General features: G+C 35.7%; 2 protein-coding genes across 3 annotated transcripts in view; both read right to left on the bottom strand.

Annotated features, from left to right (window-relative positions):
• Nucleotides 1-8,564, bottom strand: part of sik2b (salt-inducible kinase 2b) — a 93,628-nt gene extending 85,064 nt beyond the window's left edge. The window contains exons 1-3 of one of the 2 annotated variants that reach the window (XM_026282383.1): nt 8,427-8,564; nt 5,639-5,755; nt 2,712-2,775 (exon numbers count right to left, since the gene is read on the bottom strand). In XM_026282383.1, the coding sequence (XP_026138168.1) occupies nt 2,712-2,775; nt 5,639-5,755; nt 8,427-8,564 (319 nt within the window). The remainder of the gene's footprint in view (nt 1-2,711; nt 2,776-5,638; nt 5,756-8,426) is intronic. The other variant, XM_026282384.1, reaches the window with a different exon arrangement.
• Nucleotides 8,565-10,510: 1,946 nt separating this feature from the next.
• On the bottom strand, nt 10,511-15,212 carry laynb (layilin b). The gene is made up of 7 exons (XM_026282385.1): nt 14,948-15,212; nt 14,125-14,413; nt 13,022-13,179; nt 12,833-12,880; nt 12,048-12,134; nt 11,743-11,845; nt 10,511-11,633 (listed from the first exon to the last, which is right to left on the bottom strand). Exons 1-7 carry the CDS (start codon nt 15,021-15,023, stop codon nt 11,327-11,329), a joined length of 1,068 nt encoding a protein of 355 aa, XP_026138170.1. The 5' UTR covers nt 15,024-15,212; the 3' UTR covers nt 10,511-11,326.
• Nucleotides 15,213-16,188: the final 976 nt, after the last annotated feature.

Genomic DNA, 16,188 nt, shown 5'->3' with positions numbered 1-16,188 from the left:
ACGGGGGACCGAACCGAGCACCCACCAAATGCTGCTCTAGCTCTCTCTTCTATACCTCTGAAGATTATCTGATGGCAGCGAGTGCCTGTGTTACATTAGGATATCTTAGATTCAGTGTGATGCAAGAACACATCACTTGGTCTTAATGTTTCCAAAAATAATCTTTCATAATTTGTGATTAACTGGAGACTTTTAGTCTTGATTGCGATGGCACATGCTGTAAATAAGTAGCATAATCATACGCACATTATTTTTTTATTTGTTTGACCTCAGAAACCTCATTTCAAGTCTCTATTGGACATTTGTCTTATCTCACCCCGTAGTACACCACTTGGGTGGGAAACACGTAATTTGGTTTGCCCCAGCCATGACATCACTCTTTATATCTCTTTCAAACCAGAGAGGCTGTTGTCACATCCAACACCAGGGTCATAGTGTCCACACAAATAAAACGCAACCGCAAGATTGTAAAAGAATCACGCTAAATGTCTGTTTTATTGTCTAGCAATAAAACACTTTACCAGTTTGAGTGTGTTGATTGGTGGCTGGTCAAACAGAATATGCGTGACAAATATGTTTACAAAAATACCTCTAAAACAAAATAGTGTTAAAGTAATTTGTATGTCCGCAATGAAAGACGAAATGTAACAACGCAGAAAAACAACAGCCAATTATAGTCAATTCAGTTTGGACCAATAGTATTTCACTGTGGGTGGGGCTACTCCATCTATAGGCTTCATATTACAGCATTTCACTTAAAATGCATTAAAACTGTGAACGCACATTAAAAAAAAAAAAAAAAAGAAAAAAAAAAAAAAACACTTGACTCCCCAGGGAAGGAACAATTTCTTGGTAGCATATCACATTGCCGTGTACTGTGAAACAGACACAATGTTATGTAAGAATAATGTGTGATGATTATGTGAGTTTTCACAGGTGGTGCACAGCAGCTGCTGCTACAAAGTCAAAGAGATCAGTCACTGGAAGTGACTACTTTTACACCACTTTCACCTTCAACAATCACAGACAAGGGATTTTTAAAGGGATAGTTCACCTAAAAGCGGAAATTCTGATTATTTACGTCCATGTTGTTGCAAACCTTTATGACTCTTCTGTTTGAATATCTCACAAGAATTTTATAACCGTAATACAAGTGAATGGCTACAGTGAAAAAATCCAATTCCCTAATGTTCCAAATCCTCATAAGTCATACAGTAGCTTCATAGGAGAAAAAAACAAATGGAAGAGTGGATAACGACCTAAATTTAAGTGCATTTGTCTCATGAAGTGATCATATGACTTTCAGGAGACCTGAATATAGCACATGTGTCAAATGGACTGTTATTGTGGGGCTTTTTGATGCTTTTTAAAGCATTAAAGGGATAGTTTACCCAAAAATGAAAATTCTGAAAATGAATTACTCACACTCATGTCATTCCAAACCCATAAGACCTTTGTTCCTCTTTGGAACACAAATTAAGGTATTTTTGATGAAATCCAAGAGCTTTCTGACCCTCCATAGACCACATCAGAAATTAAATGTTTATGGCCCAGAAAGGTAGTAAGGACATTGTTAAAACAGTCCATGTGTCATGATACTCTCGTGAATAGAGTCAGAGACTGACCCGTAAGAGAAGAAATCATTTTTTTGTTTTATTTACACAAAAAGTATTCTCGTAGCTTCATAGCATTACGGTTGAACCACTGATGTCATTTTAACAATGTCCTTACCATCTTTCTTGCCCTTAACTTTTCAGTTGCATTGCTGTATATATAGGGTCAGAAAGCTCTCGGATTTCATCAAAAAGATCTTAATTTGTGTTCTGAAGATGAACAAAGGTCTTACAAATTTAGAACAACATGAGGGTGAGTAATTAATGAAATAACCCTTTAGTTTAAAACTTCAGTCCCCAATAACTCTAACTGAAACAGGTGACCAGTACTACTCTATTATAAAATTCGCCCTTTGTATTCAGTGGAAGAAAAAAAGTCACTCAGGCTTTGAATTAAGGGAGCAGGAGTAAATGATGATGCAATACATTTTTTGCATGAACTATTCCTTAATTTTCGTTGACCTTCAGTTTTGCTCTTAGCTCCGAGCTTGTGTTTCAGACAGAACAGAACTCCGATGCAACGGAAAGACAGACAGCTGAGCCGTCAGAATATGATCATCATCGCTGACACATTGGTTGCTTGTGACTATGATGGTTATTCACACAGACTGTGTTTGTCTCGCCTGAGCTAATTTCAGCCTGACCTTTGTCTCTATCATCTGAAACCAAGATGTTACTCTGAATACACACTTTCTCTGTGTCAGTGATGTGGAATCAGGATAAACGTATAGTGAAATTGATAAGAGGTAGATCTGGCTGCCAGACAGCAGAAGCAAAGCGTAATATCATTGTGAATCAACAACAAGAGCAAGAACAACAACATCCAAATATGGTAGTCAGCTTTTTTTAACAAACAAACAAAAAAAGACTTCAAAATTGTACATTCTGTGAACTCATGTAAGAATTCAACGTTCATCCAATAAAATATAGATGTATATATATATATATATATATATATATATATATATATATATATATATATAGGCCCTGTGAGTATAATTGGTTGCTAGCTATTACAATACAAATAATTAATTATGGGACATATTTCATATCAGGTACCAAAATTAGCATTGCACCATAGTTAATGGTACCACTTACCAAAGATTTCCCCGTTCTTGGCGTATTCTGTCACAAGGTACAGCATATTCTTGGTCTCCATGACCTGCGTGAGGATGAAAAAATAATGTGTTATGGGTAAAATCCTGTCTTTGATTATGTGCATAGATCTAAAATACACATGAACCACAAAGCGAGTGCAAAAAGTGGGTTGAGTGATAAAATGACTGCTGCATTCAGCTGAAATCTGAAGTATCCCATTGAGTTCACAGTATTATAATGAAACACATGAATCAGAGTGGGATGCTGGTTTACTCGCAGGCTCGATTCACAATGTCGTGTCAGAGCAAGCAATGCATGGGCGGACTCCAGAATTAGCAAAAAAGAAAACAAAAAAATGAATAGGCCTAAATGTAGTGAAGAGAAGCGGCATGTTATAATTCAGAAACATTCACAGAGTCCCACATAAACACTACCGTTGGCCATTTATACAGTCTGATACATTGGCCTCATCTGTACAGAGAGGCTTTTGTGGAAATCAGCCTTATCTGGGCTCAACTTGTAAACTTTTCCCTGCTCTTGCCATTTAAAGGCATTACAGAGTTGACTAATAAAATCAGCAACTAGGCCAGAATATGAATCATCTTTTAAACTCCTAAACTAATTCTCCTTTCCAGAAACATGTTTTGATGGGAGCTGTGATCTCAGAGCTGTTCAGAACACAACGATCACAAAGCACTTCTTATCCCAATCAGCTGCCAAATAAGCAAATAACTGGAAATAACTCAAATTATCTCATGTGAATAGTGGATACTACACTTGTTGGTTGTCTGTTATGTGACACATCAAGGGATAGGGTCACGCTGTTGCCAAAGATAACTGTCAAAAATTGGACCATCAATCAATTAGAAATGACGTAATATGCCTATTCTAATACACTGCAAATAATTTAGTGTAGAAACAATTGCTAGTCATTTTCTCAAACAATTACAAAAGTTTAACACTTTGTGTACAAGTAACACATTGAATGAAACATCTGATGTAGAAAAACTAAAATATTTTATCATTTTCTTGTAAAACATACTCCAATAATATCGGTTCTAATAAAATAAAATAAAAAGCTTAATGTTTGTGTGTGTGTGCATGCAGCGTTACTTTTAAAAGTAATGCATTGCAATATTATGTTACTTCATAATAAGTAACTAATTGTGCTACTTTGTTACTTTTTATGGAAAGTAATGCATTATGTAACTTTTGCATTACTTTTTCTTAAAAAATTCTTGCATTTAAAAAAATGATGCGTTGCTTTACCAGTTACTTTAAAAGTAATCGTATTATGTAACTCGTTGCATTACATTACCACAACACCGTATGTATATGTAAGATTTTATACACATTGGTGGCCAAAATTATTAGAACATTAGTATTAGTGTTTTTTAAGTCTTCTATCTTTTGCTGTAGTCTGTCAGTAGCAGGTATCAGTTTACATTTCCAAACATTCATTTTGCCATTAACGGTTATAATCCTGTGAGATTTTTGTTTGCACAAGGAGTCTGACAGCAGTCAGTGCTCCACACAGAGATCTGATCTTACCATCATCCAGTCTGTCTGGAATGACATGAAGAAACCGAACAAACTGAGACAGACTCAATCCAGAAGAACTGTGGCAACCTCTCCGAGATATATAGTGCTTTTACATTAATTTTATATAGTGTTTTTATATATATATATATATATATATATATATATATATATATATATATATATTAAATACATTAATATATTCATGCTTTATAAAGAATTTGATTATGAATATAATGAGCTTGAAATGCATGTGTGCTGCATATGCACGTGATCCAATCTGATATGACCAAAGAAAAAGCTGACATGTAATGCTGGTGATGACTGACGTGTGACTAGAGGCAGATCACCACAGTAATTATGGACCTGCTGCATTACGTGTACATGAGGGTGTGTGTGCGGAGCAGCTGCTTGGTGTTAGGACCCTGAGCCGTGGCAGAGGGAAACTGGGGGTTAGAGATGAGATGGCAGGGCCTGCAGAGCTGCCCTCTGTTTATGAGCCTGAAAGGAAATGACTAATTGACCCATGCAGTTTGAATGGAGTAACCATTGGAAATAATGATACACTATGATTCCACGGCAAGGGCTTGGACTGGTGCCACTACGTTGTATAATAAGGAAGCGCTATTCCCATTCCCGAAAACCAAAGTAACCTAAAGTCTTACATAATACGGCAGTGAAGTCACACTGGGGGAGAAGTTATCTCATCTTCTAAGTGTTTGTGTGACTTTGACTCCAAAGTGTGAATGATCTCTAGTTTAAAAAAAAAAATCTAGCTGGACAACTTTAATGGGTTCATGTAAAAGTTTACTGTTAAAAAAAAACAGTTAGCTATTACCTTGGCTTGATGGCTGGTAACATGGTGAAAACTGCATGGTGTATCATATATTATTTACTATGAATATTAAATTGTTGATATGGACTTTGACACTATATTTGCTTTTACTATTTTTTTTTTTTTTTTTTTTGTAAAAGACCCAATCTTACAGTCTTATGTATCATTTACATAGTTACCATTGAGTGAAAACGCTACAAAAAAGCCACATTATAAGTGCATCCCATCAGGTTATGAAAAGTTACCATCCTCACTTGAACACTTGGCCCAAATACAGGAAATATGCCATATAAGTCCTCAACTGGTCAAGTACCAAGTCAATTATAAGATTATAAAAAAGATACTTTTGTGTTATTTATTAATTAATTAGTCTAAACTTAAAATCAGTTATTGTACCAGCCACAACAAGCTGTAGACCCTCAGTTATCAGCCCAGAAATTCCACACTGGTACATCCATCGCTCTTAAAACCTTACTATTTTTTTTTTTTTTTTAACATTTAGTCATTTAGCAGATGCTTTTATCCAAATTGACTTAAAAGCGAGAAGCATTACCTGGTACAGTTTAATAATGTGCGGATGGTCCAGCATTTTCATGATTTGTACTTCACGATAGACCTTCTCCAGGTTCACAACATCCAGCTGGGTCTTGTCGATGATCTTTATAGCCACCTGTTGAACGAAAGGCACAGAGACACACTTTCATTGGCACGGAGCCTAATGCCTCGAGCTACTCGGTGAAATTCATTAGTCTTGTTACTGTCTGCAGTGCAGGTCGATCCAGTCTTCACAAGCTCCAGCGCAGATCAAAGGCAAAATACACGTGAGCAAAGCTAATACACACCTGAGTGTCTGGTTAACGGCTTACTAAAGTAGGATAATGATCCAAATTATCTTATTTTCCCATAGGATTTTCAACATTTGCCAGACAAATGGGAGAAGAACAGGAGTAATTCATAATTTCATAACCACTCATACCTTAATCCCCATTTTGACTGTATAATAATCATCTTCAGGTAAGTACACAGAAGCGGAAAAAACTCAACAAATCCCACAGTTAAGACTTTGAACTGTGTTTTATATCATTAGGGATATAAAACATTTATGTTATGGATATATATTACAACACTTTGGTCCCTCAGCTTACTTCCTACTGTTAGTATAAGGAACATTCAATGTATAAAGACATCTTGAAAAAAAATATCAGTCAATCTTGATATTTTTAAATGCCAAATTAAGACTGAACAATAAGATTTTTTTTTTTTTCTGGTCAAGTCAGGTTGGATTTTTACCCAGTCAACATTTTTACCAGCCCTACCAAAATGTATATTTTTTCCCAACACTGTTGTATTAAAATAAATAAATAAATAAACTTAATAATAATGTTCTAAAAAATAAGCTTGTGGGACCAGAGAAAATATTGGTAAGGACTACAAGAATTCAGGCTAGAAGAAAAATTACATAATATAATGAAAAGAATGCACAAATTACATACACACACACACACGATTGGTTTATAATTGTAACTGATGCTTTAAAGATTTGTTCAAGTAATTTCAACAAAACATTATTTTGTTTGCCAAGCAGCATCTACGTGAAATCAGTAGATTTTAACAACAATTTTTTTTTCACATGAATCCAAATGTTTACATTTGAAAGGCATTAAAACATATTTGCATGATCAATGCGATCAATGCAAGAAAGACATAATGTACTTGACAAGTGACAGTTCTGTCTATTGGCCTGAAACCGTCTCACACTGACCCCAGGCCAGCCTTGCTGTAACTGACTGAAAACATTAGAGCACATCGCTATGAATCAGCTGTCATATGTGAATGCGGTTAGTCATTTTTATTGGAAGTAACAGTGATCCAACTGTCCGTTGAAGCCATGAACAATGCAGGCGACACACAAAGCAGAAGACACATGCTACCACAGCATGTGTGTTCTGAAGATAGCTCCGAGGAAGAACAGAGAAATCATAAAACACAAGAGACTGATGGGACGCTGAGAGAGTGTCATCCCCAAAGATATGAAGCCGCCTCGAGGCAGCCATTGCAGAGATGCATCAACCGTGTACAACATAATCCTGTTAAATAGCATAATTCCACACTGTGCTCCAATGCTTAACTCTACATCTGCAGACAGTCTTAAAAAACACAGCTCTCTGGCCAAGCGTAAATTACTGCAAAGCAACACAATGTCACTAAGGTCAATAGCTTGGATTTTAAGAAATCATTTAATGCAGACCGCGCTTGCAAAGCACAAACATTTTATAGCTGAGTGTAACTATATTTTTAAATAATTTATGACATTTTCTGTGACCAAGGTAACCTTGTGTCATGCAAACAGAGCTCTGCAGGGGATTTTTTTTTTGCAAGGAATGCAAGACAATCATCAGCTCAGGTTTAGGGATGAGATCACATCCATTATCACAAAATCACCCTTTGCTTATGCAACCACTGCAAAAATGCACAACAGCATGGCCCACATTTAAAGGGCACTAAACCAACATGATTTCTTGCTATTATACACAGCCTTTGTCTTTCTTTGACAACTAGTTTTGGACACCCTGCCCTTTTGAAATACTCTGCATATTTCAATTGAGGCGTTGGGCTGCTGGACGTGGCTTTATCAGTGCAAGCAAAGCTGCTCAAAGGCTTCAGCTAATTGTAGTCAACATACTTCGGACCAGGGTCTGAACTGAACGTGACAAAAATACCTCAGGTATTAAAAATGTATTATTGTTATTTTATGTTTTTAACACATATTAAAGGGGTATGATAATGATGGTATTTTATAAAAAAAAAAAAGAACAATGTTTTTAATGAAAATATTTTACAAACATTTTGAAAACGAATGGTTATAAACATAAAAACTATTAAAAAAGTAAACACGCTTCAGAACATGAAAAAAAATAAAAAATAAAACTGAAGCAACAAAAATACTCAATATTACAAACTAATTAATTTCATATATCTGGATTGGATTGATGGTTTTATTTTACAACACATTTATTTTATTTTTATTAAACATGTAAGTATCATGCATTTTGAGAAACAAATATTCAAAACACAAAAAATCAGCCATGATTAGAAGTTATAAAACGTTCCTAAAAATCAAATCCACACCGCTTCAGACAAACAGGTTGTTTGTTACCCCAAGATACTAAGTTCTCACATAACTAGTATCAACAATAGTATGATACAATCGAGTCAGTGCGAGTACAACTGTAACTTGCTATATCGTAGTTTTTCTGTGCGATGCACAAGGGGTAGTTAGTTAGTTAATTAGTTAGTTAGTTAGTTAGAGGGATGAGCAGCAGATATATTATCAAACTCACCTCTGTCTTGGTTATACGGTGTCTTGCCAGTTTCACAACAGCGAAATTGCCCTTTCCAAGAGTCCGCTCGATATCGTAGAAGCCCACTCGGACGGGACCCCTGAGCACTGGCTTTTGGTGACAGTCAGCCATGACCATGCTGTTAGTGAAACACTAGGGTTTGGGGCGAGAAGACAGAGACCTGCCACTTGAGCCTCAAGATAACGAGGTCAGCAGAGGCTAAAACGTGTCGAAATGCCAGCGTGCCGGCCAGGGTGCTCGCTCAAACTCAGCAGGAGAAGCAGAGGAGCGTTTAGGAGCGCGGCGATGTGTCACGCCACCTCCTTCAATACAATAGAGCGCTAATATTTCAGCTGTGTTTGCGAGAGTACACGAGTTGACTTGCAGGAGGCATCATGTTCTCTGGTTGACGTGCATTGACGTCAGAGCCTATGGGGGTATTTGCACAAGGGGCGGGGCTTCGAAGCGCTTCCACACTAGAGTGCCAATTCGTTTCCAGGGCGACCAGAGCCACCTCTTACGTCAGCGGCCGGAGCTTCGCTCGCTGTGTTTGCTCGAGCGCTGGCTGTGAAAGTCTGTGATAAAGTCTCTCGTGCTTCAGTCGAGGAATGAGAGCCGACGGGGACGTGCTCGCTGTTTGAAGGCGCTACGCTGTGTTTTCCCGGCGTTATAGTCTCTCAAAAGAAAGAATATCTTAAATGCTCGGGTTTTCAGTGTTTTAGCTTCCACAGAACTTCCAAATATGACGTTCCTCGAACGCGGAAACATTTTTAGTTTTCTGCGTAAAGAACCCATTGAAAAAAAATTAGTTTCTGATAGGTTAAATTATTACAGTACTGTACTGTTAGATGCATTCATATACAGTCGCAACAAAAAATATTAATATTAATAATATTACTAGTGGGAGCAGGACACTATAGTTTATTTATGTAAGTGACATAATATATCCAAAAATTCATCATAGTGGAATACCAGTAAAATCATTTAGACACTTTGACTTTGACCTTTTTTTTTACGTTTATTGCTAATGCTGCCTTTTTACACCACAGACTGAACAAAATTACTAAGCATTACTTGGTAATAAGTTGATCTAAGTCGGTATTATCTGATTGTGTACATAAATTTAAAAGCTGAGAGCCATTTGTGAGACAGTCTAACAGAAGGATGGCATTATCAAGATGAACACAGTTCTGGCACAGTTTAACTGAATTCTTGTCATATTTTATTACAGTTTTCTAAACTATAGCAAATAAACTGTGATAAGTTGAGAACTGTTCAAGGTGTCTAAATGAATTTTCGTTTCACTGTATTTTTCTTTATTTAAAATGTAATGTATTATTTTTTCTCTAAACACTTCCACAAACCCCCTTGCGGCTGCCTGGAGGTCCCTGCCCCAGTAGCCTATAAAAACCCCAGCTTTAAATAATCACATTTTGACATCTAGGCCACTAAGACCAGTGTTTGCAACCATATAGACATCAATGCGGGTGTGGCACTTATTTGTTCAGTTACATAATCATAATCATATAAAGCAGAGTTTTGGTACAAACATTAAATGTGTGCCTTTGAAGAATCAACTGAGGGAGAGTGTATTGTGCAGTGCTCAACAGTTTATACAACAGTTCAACAACAAGTCATTCATATCAAGAGTATGTAAGCGTAGAAACGCATTACAGACGGTGCATGATTTGTACTGGAAAATGACATTTAAACACCTCCATGACATAAGTGCAACAAATATGTCCTCAAAGCTGCACGTATTTCAGTTTAAGGTGGCCTATCATATGGCGACACCTGACGGTCACGTGCTGCACTGCAGTAACTCAGGCCTAATAAAACAGCTGTGATGACGTCAGGGAACTCAGCCGAATAATGGTGCATTTCCAAAGAATCACGTTTAGCTCAAAATATTTGTAATAAATGGACACTGACGCAGTCACTAAAAGGGTACAAAATGTGAAATAACAGAATGGATTGGAAAATGAGTCAACTGAACCCGATGTGAAGGTACAAGCATGCAGCAGTGTCATTTGACGATATGGAAAAGGTAGAGATCTATTCTCAGCATGACAAAACCCACTGAATGAGATTTCAAAAACGTTTATTCAAATCCGTATTATCAAGTACAATTAAATAAAAGCATGTGTTAGAGTTACATTGTGTCAAGGTCAGGCCACTCCCAAGACTTTTGCAGTCAAGTTCTTACCAATTGGTTAATATATAACCATTACTAGTAAAATGTGTATTCACTGTTCCAGGCCTTATTATAAATTTCCAAGACATTTCCAGGTTGTCCAGGAGTGTGCGGACAATGCTGATTAAACAAAAATACATTAATTAAAAGCTATTCTGTGCTTAAGAATGATAAAAGGATATTATTATTATTATTATAAGGATAGACAAAATATCATTTACAATCTAAATACAACAAAAATATTTATCTTTCTGCTCATAATTTGATACCCCAAAGCAAAATACATTCAATATGTTACAATGTTTTATACGTATAAATCCTTTAATTCAGTTTATACACAAAAGAGCTTACAAAGCAACTACCCAGTCATTAAAAACCAGTATGTATCCTTTAGAGAGGCCACTCTCAGAGACACAGAAGGATGTTGTTGAGATGGACTGAGAGGTCAGCGCACTGTTTTGTGAATGTCCAAATTGAAGGTCCCGTGCCAGGATGCCAGCTTCCACAGCGGAAGCTCTCACAAGCCGATGACACCTTTATGCTTCTTTGTATAGTCAGTTATGGGAATCTGTACACCCCATGCATTAGACCCCCACTTGCCCCCCCACCGGGTCACATAGTGCACATCAAAGAGCAGACATAGTGGAAGAGCTGGTCACACTAGTGGGCTAGAATTTACCACTCAGTATACACATTGTATAGTCTTTTAGTATCCATAGATGTCATTGTCCACCCATCCGGCCTCTACCACCGAGGAGCTCCGGCATGTCTCGTAGATGTCATTTGTGACAAAACCGCACTGCGTGGGGCGGCTCGGGACGTTCTCGTAGTCCTCAAACTGACTGATTGTGGACGTCACACTAAATGTTCTGTTAATTTCAGAGCTCATGTACTCCAGATGATCTCCAGAGTGGTTGGATTTATTAGTGTGTTTATAATCATTCGGACTTTTCAGAGCTACTGGACGCACCCACTGTCCTGGCACAGCATAGATTTCATTCTGCTCTTTCCTCCTGCAAAGACAAAGTCAAGAGAATATTGTACGGCAGGCTGACAGACCAAATAGTTCACAGAGAATAACAAATTAAGGAATGATAAAAATGTTTGCAGTGCTTTACACACCTCCTCGACATGACTCTGAAACAGAAAACCCCTGACACCACCAATATCAACAGCAGCATTACAGGCAGAGTGGCGAGGAGGATGTAGTAAATATTAGTGTCATCTGAAATAGAAATGAACACAAAGTCCATTATTACTAAAAAAAAAAAAAAAATATATATATATATATATATATATATATATATATATATATATATATATATATATATATATACAGAAGATAATCACACATATACAAATAGATGGATAGATTCAACCAATATTCAATTGACCATTATAAAAAAAAAAAAAAAGAAATTAAATACCTGATGACTCAGAGAGTTCAGTTTTTATCCTGTCATTGTCCACTGTAATAGGCAGCTGCTTTGGCACCAGAGTCAGCTCATCAGTACCTAAAAACAAGAATCGCTGTGAATGATGAATAATCATTTATGGTGTTTGGCCTTGATGATGGACCTAGTATGGGTTTTTGAGCTTGACTGCTGTGAGCAACAGTATAATTCCACTTCCACCACTAGAGGACATAATGAGCATTATTATTTGTGTTTCTAAACTAATAAATCACCCCAAAATTAAAATTCTGTCCTTATTTACACATCCTCTTGTCCTTTTAACCCTATTTACTTTTATTTCCTCCTTGGAGCACCAAAGAATTTTAGCAGAAGTATATTGTTTTTCCATATAATTACATGTCTACTGATTTTCATTTTAACATCTCTATTTAGCTTTAGTTTTACAGTATATCAGTTTTATTTTTAGTCAGTTTAAGTACTTAAATTTATTTATCTGATTTTACAGAGGCAGCATTTCTAATTGTTCTTTAAGTTTTTCATCTTATATTTATTCTATTTTAACTTTTACTATCAATTACTAAAAAGCATTTTAAATAGTTTTAGTTAATGATAATAACACTGGTCAATTATAAGATCATTTACACTTTTTGGGGAACTATCCTTTTAATCTTGAATTTATGTGGGCTATAATTTTGTTTAATCTGTAATTAAAGAGACTATAAAAATGGCAGGTAGGTACTATAAAAAAGAAAAGAAAAAAGTAGCAAACGCAGCAGATAAAGTTGAAGGATTTGTACCTGTGAGTGTAGTGATATTTCCTGCTGGAGTGGGGACAGGATGCTTCTCTAAACACATACAGGAGGAGGCACAGTTTACATTTGAAGTCCTCTTATATAATATGTTTACACTAAAGATGCTTGTCTCAGATTTGTTGCCTATCAAATATCTAAATGTGACAGCTCAGATTTACATAAGCAAACGCCTACCGTCCGAGTACTTGCAGATGAAATTATTCTTGGAATTGCAGTTGTAGTCTGTCCACTTGAACAGGTTGTGCTCCTTCTGGCCAGCAGAAGATGAGGGCCTGTAGAATAACGCCACACACTGATCAAGGCCACACGAGGGCTCTGTCACCAGCCAGTTCCTGGAAGCACAACAGACTCACTGAAAATTCTGTACCACATTTACTACTAAGTGATAGTTCACCAAAAATAAAATTCTGTCATTATTTACTTACCTTCATGATTCAGAAGTCTTAGAATATAGAATACATTAATTAAAAAAAGAATACTATTTATTTACTATTCTAGTATTTACAGTAGTTTTTATTTATTTATTTCCAATTAGCTTTTATTTTTACATTGTCAGCTTTGATTTTCATTTTAGTTTAAGTTTTGGTAATTATGTTGTGCTTTTGTCATTTTTTAAATAGTTCTATTCTATACACATTCAAATTTTAGTATTTTGCTTTCAGTGAAAGAGCAGATCACCAAAAATGACAATTCTGTCATCATTCACTCACCATAATGAGTAGTTTATGTTATTTTTATTATTCTTCATTAATAGAATAAAGAATTATATCCATATACTATTACAGTATTTATTTTTTCAAATAGCTTTTATTTTTACATTTACAGCTTTCATTTTAAGTTTGAGCAATTTTTGTGTTTTTCAGTTACTTGCCAATGTGACATTTCTAATTTATATATATATATATATATATATATATTTATATATATATATATATATATATATATATATATATATATATATATGTATATATATATATATATATATATATATATATATATATATATATATATATATATATATATATATATAGCCTATTTTTTATTTTATTTTATTTTATATCAGCTTTATTACAATTACCAAAAACTATTTTGGTAGTATGGAGTTTTATCAATTAACAATAGCAACAACACTGGTATGCAGACCACTTTTATGAAGTTTTTGTATCTGTTTTGTAAAGAAAATGAATCACGAGGATGAGGAAATAATGGAAAAATTTTAATTTTCATTCAATCAGTTGTCAGAATATTTCAGGATGTTATTACTGCGAATATCATACCTGAACTTGGCCTGACTGTAATCCAACCAGTAATACTGTGATGAACAATCAGCATTATATTGAGGGCTTCTTCGTAACCCAATCCAGAAGTCTCCATCAGAAGCCCTGAACTCCTGAACAAATCTCTCCACCAGACGCTGCTCATTCTCAGTCTCAATGCTGAGCAGCTCTCCATCTTCCTCCCTGCATTTCTGTCTGGCTGCCTCAAAGCTTGCTCTGAGCCCGATGTCCTGGAAGCTTGTGATCTTATAGCAGGGCTTCTCTGTCCCTCTCCGGCATATCCTGTGATCTGGAAACCACATCACCAAAAAGCACTGAAGTTAATGTTGAACCTAGAGTACTGTTATGGAAATATTGTAAGAACCGTTATAGGAAAGTTGGCACAGGGACATATACGAGCAAACAGAGGAAGAAACCAGCAGAACTTTCACAAACTATCAGGCGGAAAATCCTCTCAAGCTAAGTCATGTGTGCGACAGCCAGCAGCCATATCCTCCCTGACTAAAAAAAAAAAACAGCTGTGACCTAAAAATAAAAACCGAAAACTGTACATAAACACAGCGCGGTACATAAAGAGAACTCTGTGGTTAAAGGTTTGTTGCATCACCAGACGCGTATATTCGTTTATGGTTCTGCAACACAAAGGCTTCAGAAATCTTTATTTTAAAAGACTGCACAGTCTCTTACCCGAAGCTATCGTATTATTTGACTATTACTGTTAAATATTGTGCATTTAAGAAGCATACACAATCTAACGGAGTAAGATCATTTGAATATCACCGTGTATGAACCGACATTTTACATAACATAAGCACAAACTCACCACCGAACGCGCTTGATGTGCAGCAGGGATGGAAACAAACTGCCAAAACAGCTGCGATCAGTTTCACGAACTCCATCTCTACATAGTTTCACTGGGTGTGCGATTGCAACGGCAGGACTGTTTCTAGATCCTAGCAAAACGTCCCGCTGTCAGAAGGAACAAACGCAGGCAAGTTTTCGCTCTGGCTCAAGAAAGGCTCCTCGAGTCTCCGAGTGAAAGCGCCTGCTAAAGCAGAAAGTGTGGTGGCTCCCACTCATTACGTGTGAATTCTAAAAGTTTTCCTTAGTACTTTTCCAGCAATGCATTTTTTTGTACTTGTTTGCTATGTTAAATAAATCTAAATTAGTTATTACATTTACTAATTTAAGTAGGCAAATTAGTAAATTAGTATACATAAAAATTCTATAAAAGATTATATAAATGCATTTATGTGTGTTTACTTATTATTATTATTATTTTTTTTTTACATATAACTTTGGAAACCAGTGTGCGATTTTCATCTAAAGGAATAGTAAACCCAGAAAAAGAAATTTGCCAACAGTTTACTAACCCTCAGGCCATCCAAAATTATTTGGGTTTGTTTATTGGAATGGGTTTGGAGAAATGTAGCATTACATCACTTGCTCACCAATGGATCCTCTGCAGTGAATGGGTGCCGTCAGAATGAGAGTCCAAACAGGTGATAAAAACATCACAATAATCCACAAGTAATCCACAGGACTCCAGTATATCAATTCATGCCTTGTTGTGAAGTGAAAAGATGCATGTTTGAATAATAATAATAATAATAAATAACTTTTAAAAAGAAACTTTCAAATATAGTTTATCTTATATATATATATATATATATATATATATATATATATATATATATATATATATATATATATATATATTAGCTGGAAGCAAAAGTTTTACATAAAAAGGCTTAATGATGGATGTTTATTACAAACAAGCAGCTTTTCACTTCACAAGTTATTAATTCATGGACTATAGTTGGGTGAATTACTTGTGAATTATCGTAATGTTTTTGTTTGGACTCTCAGTCCGATGGCACACATTCACTGCAGAGGTGTGATGCTAAATTTCTCCAATCTGTTCAGATGAAGAAAACCAGAGGGCGAGTACATTTTCAGCGAATTTTTATTTTGGGGTGAAATTTACTGTTAAATAATCTTTAAATCTTGAATTTGATGTTTTATTTTGCAGAGTTGATATGTGTTAATATTTGTGTTGTTAAA

This window comes from Carassius auratus, chromosome 15 (assembly GCF_003368295.1).
Source record: "Carassius auratus strain Wakin chromosome 15, ASM336829v1, whole genome shotgun sequence".
NCBI lineage: Eukaryota > Metazoa > Chordata > Actinopteri > Cypriniformes > Cyprinidae > Carassius > Carassius auratus.
Note: the sequence above shows the minus strand (reverse complement) of the source record. Positions and strands in the feature narration are given on the sequence as shown.